The sequence below is a fragment of the Diadema setosum genome, chromosome 21 (genome assembly GCF_964275005.1).
Source record: "Diadema setosum chromosome 21, eeDiaSeto1, whole genome shotgun sequence".
NCBI lineage: Eukaryota > Metazoa > Echinodermata > Echinoidea > Diadematoida > Diadematidae > Diadema > Diadema setosum.
In genome coordinates this window covers 6,603,577-6,616,118 of record NC_092705.1, presented here as the reverse complement: position 1 = coordinate 6,616,118, position 12,542 = coordinate 6,603,577, and the positions used below count along the sequence as shown (strand labels likewise).

Below are 12,542 nucleotides of genomic sequence, written 5' to 3'. Positions count from 1 at the left end.
GACAGACTAGGATTGACCCCCCCCCCCCTCCCGAATTTATTCGATATACTTATCTATGGTGGAATAAATCTGTTCTTTGTGTCATAAAAGATCAGAGTAGACATTATTGTGCACATGATCATGGTATAAGACAGATTGATGTATCGACTCATTAGGGGTACAAGAACTGGAAATACATGTGGGCCAGTTTCTATTCAATAATTCAATAACAGTTTCTATTCACAATCGGCACTGAAATCACACAAAGGGTGAAAGCGTCATCGTATCAAATCTGTTTAATTACGCATGGTACACAAAGTAAAATGATAAGATTGAAATGGATTACAAAGTATTAATAGTTGCAATTCCACTACGTTTCACAGAAACACCCTTGCTCAAAAATAATATATTTTTAGACAATCCCAAGTTGACAGAAACGTTTGGTAAAAATATCAGCATCATCCCACTCTACACACACACACACACACACACACACACACACACACACACACACACACACATATATATATATATGTATATATATATGTATAATATATATATAAATATATAATACACACACACACACACACACACACACACATATATATATATATATATATATATATATATATATATATATAAATTTCTTCTAGTCACAACTTTCATCATAAGTAGACATACATTTCACAGTCCATCAGATTACAAATTAAAGCATAGTTATAAACGTTATATGAACACATAAAGTTTAGGGTTAAAACAACTTAAAGACATTACACACAAAAAAAAAAACAACAAGTGTTCATCAACAGATGATGAATAACCTGCGTGAGGGGTATCGATAAAATCCAGTACAAAACAAAACAAAAAACGAATTGCCATTACGAAGCCTTAGAATGGAACGTACTGCTGCATTAATCTGACATGCCTTTGTCCTACGCTTTTATTGCTGATATTTGGTGTTAGAACGTGAATAATAGCCGTAATCTGATTTTGCAGGCAGCCAACACATGTATCATATCAAGGGAATTGAGGGTAATACTTTGGTCATGTTTTTTTTTTTTCTCGTTTCGACCAAAGTTTGAAGTCTAAAAAGTTCTGAATATACTGCAGCATACGAACTTTACTTCTTCCCCACCTTGATTTTGCATGCTCTTTTCTGAAACGTTTCCGACTTATTTCCGAGTCACTAAACACAGAGGGATATTTTTCAATCACTGGTCATTATGTATACCCTGTTCTGGATACGCACAGCTATGAAGTCACTGAGAAGGATGATGAAACGTTGGAAGCTGCACAGCATTGTTCAGTTTCTGTGACATATTATTACCACTTGCGTAAGATGACTATATCATTTCAGGTTTGTCTGCACATAACACATGTGACGTTCGCTCAATTAAAAACAAATTTCCGATGATATTGCAATATTGGTTTATTGAATGTCACGGCCACTGTTGCAATTAAGTAGAGAGATTAATTTTCTTCTCATTCTCTGTAGTCCCTGCCCAAGCTCATTGATGGCTGATTGGATGTGGGCCTAGGGTATAAGTTTCTTGCAGGGGTTGAAGTGACGAATGGGCAAAAGCATCATTTATCATGACCAGCAAGAAGATTGGCCGGAGTTTTGTACCATACGCACATCATCATCATCAATGGCGTTGCATTTAAAGGGGATGGTTATAGTAACTGATCAGTGGGAATCAGTGGGAATGCTGGGTGATGATTGTTCCAATCCTTGTGGGATTCATTAAAGAGTACATTATATATCTATTGTCGTGTGAAAATTATTTGCTTCAGAATGGTCTCATATTCCAGTAATGTGCAGTTTAATCGCCCCGTCACTGTGCAGGCATGCTAACCTGGAAAAATTAATATCAATATAATAAATCAATCAATCAATCAATAAATTCTGCTTACCAGCACATCCTCCTGAGAGCAAAATATGTGGCAATGTCAAAAGAAAGAGATTGTTCATCAATACATTCAATGTAAAATAATGAAACGGACGTCTTTCCAAGTGTTAAAGGTCCTGTTTACCTTTGGGAACAGTGATTAAAAAATGTTCAAGGTATCACTTTTGATTCATATGTGTAGGTCAATATCACAAACATCCTAACATATATTTGCAACAAAGCGCAAAATATAAGGAGATATCATTATTTTTCTCATTACACCTTAACTGTAGACGGTTTAGTCTGGAACATTTATTATAACTATTGTTCACATTTTGTATATTTAACAATACTTAACATTGATTATACTGGTTCAGATTTTTACATTGGTTGTTTCTATCCCTAACTCACATTTTAGAACTGTTTCGAAGCACTACTGCCGGGCTTTTGTTTCATCTGCAAATGGTAAATCATTCCTTTAATACTGACCGACTATTCTACTCATCTGGTCTATATTCAGTCTTTGTTAGAATAGGATTGAGGAATCTCATAAATTGTTACGTAAGGCTTATGCATTATGTCGCTTTGAAAATGAGTGAAGTGCCCCTACAAACCCACTGAGAGAAAAAAGAAAGGTCATTCGTATAGTGTGCTGACCCGCTAATTCCGAACTGGCTTATTGAAAACTTCATTTCAGTTCCTTTCAGTTAAATTTATAGGTTTTTTTTTTTTTTTTTTTTTTACCGAAACAGTAAAATATGGCGGAAATGACATCTGTATTCAATAACAAACATAGAAAAGTAGAATAGAATGACGAATGATTATATGCCCAATTGTACTGATATGATGCTTGGCAGCATTCAGACATGATATGACCCGAATTTGCGTGTGACCTATAAATTGTATATTCAATTAGAAAAGTAAAAAGTGAGAATTGTAAAGAATAACGACAGGCCACAGAATGACAAACAAACAGTATATACGATGTCTCATAACATAAGATATGAAGGTATGATTATTATAGATAGCAATTTTGTCATCAATCGAATGTAGAAATGATTGTTAAGGAGAATTTCTATGGCCAGATTTAGATTCATTTACAGAATAATATGTATTGAACAAGGTGATAATTCCATGAGGTAGAATCATTGTAAGTAATAAATTGTTGATAAAGTTAAGTACCAAATAGAGGTACGTGACAAAAGAATCACTCGCGGATAGTGTGGTATTATGAATCCTATTTCCAAAGGGAAACATTATTCTACCAGAGGATGTGATCCCTTCCATTTATTGAGTGTGACTCCAAAATGGGCGGGGAATTGTGCATATACTGTTCTTAAGCATGGGATGGGAATCAATCACACAGACATCTGTGGGTGTTTCATCAACATTAGTCAGCGCTGACAAGTTGTCAGGGCTGACAATTTCAGCAAAATCCTTGGTTTTGATTGGCTGAGATGCTTTGGTCACTGACTGTTACTATTTCAATTTTCAATTTCAATTCTATTTCCATTGAATAAACAGGGAAAATTATATACAATACATTTACAGAACATATTTGTAACAATTTCAAAGAAAACGTACAATGGTCACGAGTAACAACAGAAATTCCTTTCTAAGGTATATACATATACATAATACAAAGATTAGAATGGAAATGGAGGGTCCCACTAAAAAGCAAAGCTTATTCAAATTCATGAAATTCTTCCGTCGAGATGTTTTCATTGCAACTGATTGACAAATTGCCCCACATCGACGTAAATAAACACTGAATTGATCAGTGTTTTAGTAGTAGCCATGATAAAAAATCATGGACGTACATATTCGAGCAGGATTCGAACCTACGACCTCCTGATCACCGGACAGGCGTCATCTCCACTAGACCAACAAGCTTTCGCCCGACAGCAAGTGTTGGTTCTAATCCTTATAGCATGCAGCGGGTACTGCTTTGTTATTCAAATTCATGAAATTCTTCCGTCGAGATGTTTTCATTGCAACTGATTGACAAATTGCCCCACATCGACGTAAATAAACACTGAATTGATCAGTGTTTTGGTAGTAGCCATGATAAAAATCATGGGCGTACATACTCGAGCAGGATTCGAACCTACGACCTCCTGATCACCGGACAGGCGTCATCTCCACTAGACCACCGAGCTTTCGCCCGACAGCAAGTGTTGGTTCTAATCCTTATAGCATGAAGCGGGTACTGCTTTGTTATTCAAATTCATGAAATTCTTCCGTCGAGATGTTTTCATTGCAACTGATTGACAAATTGCCCCACATCGACATAAATAAACACTGAATTGATCAGTGTTTTAGTAGTAGCCATGATAAAAAATCATGGGCGTACATACTCGAGCAGGATTCGAACCTACGACCTCCTGATCACCGGACAGGCGTAATCTCCACTAGACCACCGAGCTTTCGCCCGACAGCAAGTGTTGGTTCTAATCCTTATAGCATGCAGCGGGTACTGCTTTGTTATTCAAATTCATGAAATTCTTCCGTCGAGATGTTTTCATTGCAACTGATTGACAAATTGCCCCACATCGACGTAAATAAACACTGAATTGATCAGTGTTTTAGTAGTAGCCATGATAAAAAATCATGGGCGTACATACTCGAGCAGGATTCGAACCTACGACCTCCTGATCACCGGACAGGCGTCATCTCCACTAGACCACCGAGCTTTCGCCCGACAGAAAGTGTTGGTTCTAATCCTTATAGCATGCAGCGGGTACTGCTTTGTTATTCAAATTCATGAAATTCTTCCGTCGAGATGTTTTCATTGCAACTGATCAGTCAGTCCGCAACACGTATGCTAATGGGCCGATCCGGCAAGATTTATTCAGCACTCTCGTTGACGATCTTTGCGTTCGAAAGGTGTCTCGTCGTGCGAGATTTTGCGAGACTTTGATAGGGCTATGGTTTTCACAGTGTAGCGACTTGTACATACATTCGTCATGGCTACAAGTCACGGTAAATTGTTCTCCAGACTTTGATCTTTATTTTGATACTAAATTTGCGTATAACATCGGATCTTATCATGACTCTATAATCAGTTGAATTTGCGTAAATTTTACCTGCTTTTCACGGAAGATTTTGTCGTCTAAAGTTCTTTTTTAGTTCCTGACCGGATTAAGAAACTGTTGTTTCTGATTTTGGCTTTTTCGTAGAGAGGAAACTTAGATGCTCATCATATATTGGAGTCAAGGAGACGCAAGCATGATTTATACTAGTTTTTCCGTTTTGAAATGTCTGTAAAATTCACTCCTAAGCCGGAAGTATGCTCCACACAAAGTGTACAGTGGCGCGAGAGAGCTCTCTCATTGGATAGTGCTTGCCTCCAGCACTTGAACTTGGCTTGAACTACACCCGTGCCAAGAAACCGCAAGTGGCATGAAACCGTTATGTAGCAGCGTAATAACGTAATGCAAGCGCTGAATGCAAGCGCTGTCCAATGAGAGAGCGAACTTGCTCTTGAGATTGCACGGTTTCAAGCTGATCAGCACTGACATCGATGTATATTTTACTGGTTCCTGACCGGATTAAGCAACAAATTGTCAAGATATTTACATGGATACAAAGATTTAGAGATGGACTACCAAATAAAGCATTTTCATTGAGACGCAAGGTGAATTTGGTATTTTTTGAACGTCTTGAACATGTACTGCACGAACTACTTTTTTCATCATTTTTCAAGCTCAAATTACGCTATGATATTTTTCATTTACAATAATTTGAGTAACATGTGACGATAGTTTACATATTTTCCTCGAATTTGATACCAAATTTGTGAACATAAGGTGTATTCTTGTTGCCGAAAGCCCAAGGACAAAATCCCCTTACGCAGCTCATTACGTATGCAAGCCTAGAGCGGGCTTGCATACGAGTTGAATAAATACGAGCGAATTATCGGGTGCTGCGGACTGACTGTGATTGACAAATTGCCCCACATCGACGTAAATAAACACTGAATTGATCAGTGTTTTAGTAGTAGCCATGATAAAAAAATCATGGGCGTACATACTCGAGCAGGATTCGAACCTACGACCTCCTGATCACCGGACAGGCGTCATCTCCACTAGACCACCGAGCTTTCGCCCGACAGCAAGTGTTGGTTCTAATCCTTATAGCACGCAGCGGGTACTGCTTTGCAGCGGGTACTGCCTATGATTTTTTTATCATGGCTACTACTAAAACACTGATCAATTCAGTGTTCATTTACGTCGATGTGGGGCAATTTGTCAATCAGTTGCAAAGCAAAGCTTGTAGGGTATATATAACATATAAACACAAAGATATATAAGTCTGGGTGCCAAAGCCACTTTTTGGGCCTAACCTTGTTTTACCGTCCACCCAATGTTTTTTGATGGTTTTGCCCTATTTTGAGGGTGTTGAATCCGAATCTGGATGATGCAACTCTTGCATCCTTGAGGGTTTTGAGATATTCAAAATGGCCGCCAAAATGGCCGCCCAAACCGGATATTCCCATGTATTTCCTTTTAAATGGTGAGAAATTAAAAACAATTGATAGTTTTACCCTATTTCGATGGTGCTGAATCCGAATATGGATGATGCAACTCTTGCATCGTTGACGGTTTTGACATATTCAAGATGGCCGCCCAAGTAGCCGCCAAAATGACCGCCAATCAAAACTAGATATTCTGATGTATTTCCTTCTAAATGGTGAGAAATTGAAAACAATTGATGGTTTTACCCTGTTTGGAGAATGCTGAATCCGAATCAGGGTGATGCAACTCCTGCATCCTTGAGGATTTTGAGATATTCCAGATGGTCGCAAAAATGGCCGCCAAAACCGGAAATTCTCACGTATTTCATTGTCAATAGTGAAAAATTAAGAACAATTGATGCTTTTACCCTATTTCGAGGGTGCTGAATCCAAATCTGGATGATGCTAGTCTTGCATCCTTGAGGATTTTGAGATATTCAAGATGGTCGCCAAAACGGCCGCCAAAACTGGAAATTCCCATGAATATCCTTTTAAATGGTGAGAAATTGAAAACAATTGGTGGTTTTACCCTATTTCGAAGGTGTTGAATCCGAATCTGGATGATGCAACTCTTGCACCCTTGAGGGTTTTGAGATATTCAAGATGGCCGCCAAAATGGCCGCCCAAACCGGAAAATACCATGTATTTCCTTCTAAATGGTGAGATATTAAAAACAATTGATAGTTTTACCATATTTCGAGGGTGCTGAATCCAAATCTGGATGATGCAACTCTTGCATATTTGAGGATTTTGAGATATTCAAGATGGCCGCCAAAATGGCCGCAGAGACCGGAAATTCCCATGTATTTCCTTCTAAATGGTGAGTTATCGAAAGCAATTGATTCTTCTACCCTATTTCAAGGGTGCTGAATCCGCCCGAATCTGGATGATGCAACTCTTGCATCCTTGAGGGTTTTGAGATATTCAAGATGGCCGCCAAATCTGGCGCCAAAATCGGAAATTCCCACGTACTAGTATTTCATTCGCAATTGTTCAAAATTGAGAACAGTAATGTTGATGGTTCTATCCTATTCCGATTTCAAAATGGCCGCCAAAACCGGAAATTTCCACGTATTTCAATATCAATGGTTCGAAATTGAGAAAGTTTTATTGATGATTCTACCCTATTTCGATCACTGTGCTGGAGATATTCAAGATAGCCGCCAAAATGCTCGCCTGAATGGTGAGAAATTGATAATAATTGATGGTTTCACCCTATTTCTGCTTTTCGTCAATGGCAAAATCTAAACCGAACTATACTCTGCTGATAAACAACGCATATTGTAGTTCTTTTATACCAGTTTGAACTTGCTGTACAGTGAAACCAGCTCTACCGGATATCTTGGAGTTGGTACGGTATCAGCTTTGCCAGCAATGAATCCTGCAAGACTACAGATGCGGTTGAATATTTTGAAAGATTACACTGTTTAATCTACATTTGTATTATCATGGATATGTTTTGAACACTAACAATCAGTGGACAAGACGTGTCCATCCCTATCATATTGCTATAGTGATGAAGAGAAGTTTACTGAGATTCCCAACATTACCTGTCTTAATCCATGAACAGTTTTAATCGTTTCATCCAAGAACACTCACATTGGTTGATTGGGGTACATTGGTGGTCTTGATGACATCGTTGAAGACACGAGTTGGACATTTTTATAGTTATGCTTCATATTTTTCTTCAATATGATGTAATATTATATATATACGTATATATCTACAAAATGTCACATGTTCAGGGAGAAAAACAAAAACTTAAACAAAAAGCAAACAAACATGGCAGCCAAGCACTATTAAAAATGAGAGAACCTTTCCTTTGACATGCCATGGTAGCTTCATTTTTGGGGCAAGACAGCTAAGGTTTGGACAGGATATCATTAACTGATTATCTGACTGTTTATTAAAAAAAAAATAATTTTCACCAAAATTTCAGATACAGGGTCTTGTCGCCCAAGCGACATCATTATATACACACGAGGGGGTGGAAAAATCACAAGGAACGAGAAAAAAAAAATAAAAACAAACAAACGACAACATGCAAGGTTATAGTTGATAGTCCAGTACTTACGAATATCATAATCACGCAGAGTGCTTTTGAAATTACCCTTATATTGATATCTACTATAGTGGTCATGGATGCAACCATTTCTAGTGACGTAGTCAGAATATGCCACAAGTTTCACAAGAGTACGCGGCGAGACTCACAAGAATACAAGACAAATTTCAACACCAAATACCAGCAGGCCATAATTTAATATTACTCTTTTAGCCAAAAAGGATTAACTTCACATCAGTCTGCGGAGCCCTTATTGGTTACCACAGGCATTACTCTATAACAATTGTGGATAAAAAAATGTCAGTCTTATCTTTGAGTTTCTACGTTTCAGCATGATGTCAATATCATTTTTCTTTCCATTACACGTTAGGTGCCATTTGAGACATATCGGAATATCTCAGTATATTACAATACCATTGTGACAGTCTTTTGGAAGCCATTAATTGTTGGCTGATTTGACAAATTTGCTCAACCGAGTTGAATTCAAGAATACGGATTATTGCTTATAATCCCTCGCTTCACGTTATAGCACAATATTTCACAATTTATAAGAAAATATCAAGGAATTTCCGTTTGTACAGGAAATTTGTAAATATCCCAAAACCTTCAGAACTCTCGAAATGAGGTGAGGCCATCAATTTATTTTCAAATTTTCACCATTTAGAAAAAAAAATGTTAACATTGGAATTTCAATTTCTGCCAATTATTTTGGCGGTCATCTTGGACATCTGAAAACCCTAAGGAATGCAAAAATGGCAACAACAAAATGTCGAGGGTGCTGAATAGGGTCTCAAAAATTTGATATTGACAGTTATTTTGGCGGTCATCTTGGAATTCTCAAAACCCCCAAAACACAAGAGTTGCATCAACCAGGTTCGGATTCAGCACCCTCAAAATACGGTAAAACCACCAATTGTTTTCAATTTTACACCATTTTGAACGACGGCCATTTGGGGGCCGTTTTGGCGGCCATCTTTACCATCTCAAAACCATCAAGGATGCAAGAGCTGATATCCTGCAGCTTCAAATTCAGCAAACTCAAAAAAGGGTAAAACCAGTAATTTGTTTTCAATTTTACACTATTTAGAAGGAAAAAGGAGGTCTACTTATGAGTTTCCATTTTTGGTGGTAATTTTGGTGGTCATCGTTATTATCTCAAAACCCTTAAAGATGCAAGAGTTTTATCAAGATTCTGATCCAGCACCCTCGAACTAGGGTAAAACCATCAACAATTTTTCAATTTCTCACCATTTAGAAATAAATACAGGGGAATTTCCGGTTTGGGCGGCCATTTTGGCGGCCATCTTGAATATCTCAGAACCCTTAACGATGCAAGAGTTGCATTATCCTGATTCGGATTTACCACCGTCGAAATAGCTTCGAACTATCAATTGTTTTCAATTACTCACCATTAAGAAGGAAATACATAGGAATTTCCGGTTTGGGCGGCCATTTTGGCGGTCATCCTGAATATCTCAAAGTCCTCAAGGATGCAAGAGTCGCATCAGCCACATTCGGATTCAGCACCCTCGAAATAGCTGAGAACCATCAATTGTTTTGAACTTCTCACCATTTAGAAGGAAATACATAGGAATTTCCGGGTTTTGGCGGCCATTTTGGCGGCCATCTTGTATATCTCAACATCCTCAAGGATGCAAGAGTCGCATCAGCCAGATTCGGATTCAGCTCCCACGAAATAGCTTAGAACCATCAATTTTTTTTTTCAATTTCTCACCATTTAGAAGGAAATACATAGGAATTTCCGATTTTGGCAGCCATTTTTGCGGCCATCTTGAATATCTCAAAATCCTCAAGGATGCAAGAGTTGCATCATCCAGATTTGTATTCAGCGCCCTCGAAATAGGGTAAAACCATCATTATTGTTTTCAATTTCTCACCATTTAGAAGGAAATACATGGGAATTTCCGGTTTGGGCGGCCATTTTGGCGGCCATCTTGAATATCTCAAAACCCTCAAGGACGCAAGAGTTGCATCATGGAGATTCGGATTCAGCACCCCTGAAATAGGGTAAAACCATCAAAAAACATTGGGTGGACGGTATAACAAGGTTCAACCTTTGGCACCCAGACTAATAACAATATCTTTGGTAATGATAGATTCATACAAAGACACGTGAAAATCTCAGCTTGTCGTCTATTCAGGCATCAGGGATGTAAAAGGAGATTCCGTGTACAATGGGAAAGAAACGAAGCATGGGAAACAACTTGTAGTGCACGTTTCGGAGCACTAAAACTCTTTCGAAATGAGATTCATTAGCATTGCTCCAGCCAATGATGTCACCGTACAAATGGGGTGAAATATTATTGTTTGACTATGAATTAACTTTGAAATAGCGATACTTTGATTTAATCATTGTGCCAATATGTTTGATAATTTGTTCCAAACATAACCGACATGATTTGGCCAATTACATTCATAGTCCTCATTTATTCCGAGGAAATTCAAAGAAGAGACCTGTTTAATTAAAAAAAAAAAACGACCCACAATATTGTGCTGATAGGTACTGCATGCCATACTCTTTGTAAATATCAGAAATTGAATTTTGCTAAATGACTCAGCAATTTATCAGTCGGCGAATCCATTTTGCATCAGATTGCAATTCTTATAAACCTCTTGCACAAAGTCAATATTATCATGCTCAATTCTTGTTAGTCTTGGAATGTCAAAATGTTCATCACCCTACTTCTTAAATAAAAGAAACACACACACATCACTGCCATTTGGCAATGTTTATGACGGACGTTCACCCAACCCAGGGCGGGTCACCTCCCTGCATGCCCAACCCAACGTTTCTTTCGTTGATTTCCCCCTTTTCTGTTATCGTGTACTGAGTAAAATGTGACTCTTTGCATGCATTTATTAGCAGTATGCAAGCATTTGTAAAGATGCCACATGATATTCTCTGACCCATACTCAAACCTGTACCGGTAGGTTCTGTCATCTTTTATCCTTTTCTTTTCTACGATTTTTAAGGGTTTTAGCCCACAATTACTGCAGGTGACACTCTATACTAGAGAGCGACTATATGCAATGCAAGTGAGTGATAGTGACTTATACCGTACAAAGGCTTCATCTCTCTCTCTCTCTTTTAATTTTGTTTTAATGCATTTCATTCATCATCTGCATCCTATACTTTATTTTGGCAGCAATATTCTTTAGAGCTCTGTACAAGTTAACCTATCTTTTAGCTAGTCCACACCAAATTTCAAAAATGTTCTTTTATCTTATTTTTCAGACTAATAACCGCCATCATGTTGCTTCTATGTTTATTCTTTCCTTATTTTGCGCCTCCTGCTCTTTTCTGATCACGTACTGAACTGCTAAAGCACCCACACACGCAGAATCCACGCACACCGCCATCTTCCCGATGCACTCTGGGCACGTTCCGCTTCGTCGCCATGGCGATGAAGCGTTTAGTTAAACTCATTGTATCACGGATCCTGAACACGCAGCAGACGACCAGCCACTAAAAGGCACCATATATGGGAAGTGTTGTAGCCGTGTATGTTCATATTCAATTTAGATTTAAAAATTAATAGTGATTTATTTATTCAAGGGAGGAGTCAACTACACTTGCCAGCATTATATCGCAGTATAACTTGACTAACATGACTAAGGCCTACCATACATTTTTGCATACTCTGCATATTTGTTTTATGTACCCCTGATGGAAAGTATCCCACAGTGTGTTCATAGTCAACAATGTGGAAACGCTCGAATTTGACAGTGTGAAGATGATTTCACACTGTGATGTGTTTTTTTTTCACAGAGAATTCACATAGGAATGTTCTGTTTAACACAATATGGTCACAATGTTTAAACGCTCGAAGAACAGTGTGAAGATACATGTATTTCACACAGTGTTTCACATTGTGTTTCACACTGTGTTTCACACTGTGTTTCACACTGTGTTTCACATTATGTTTCACACTGTGGAAGACTGTGTTCTTTCCAACAGGGCGGTGCCCGAGTGCACCAAGCGTGTGCACGCACAAGCATCATGTGGCACTTAACTACACTTAAGAATCTCATGCATAAGCACTATTTCTTTGTACAGTCCTCTTGTATATCAAAA

At 38.2% G+C, this 12,542-nt stretch overlaps 1 protein-coding gene across 1 annotated transcript in view; it reads right to left on the bottom strand.

The window, feature by feature from the left end:
- The window catches only part of LOC140244857 (adhesion G protein-coupled receptor E3-like), a 74,887-nt gene extending 63,020 nt beyond the window's left edge, over nt 1-11,867 (bottom strand). The window contains exon 1 of the mRNA XM_072324468.1: nt 11,801-11,867. Coding sequence (XP_072180569.1) covers nt 11,801-11,867 — 67 coding nt within the window. The remainder of the gene's footprint in view (nt 1-11,800) is intronic.
- Nucleotides 11,868-12,542: the final 675 nt, after the last annotated feature.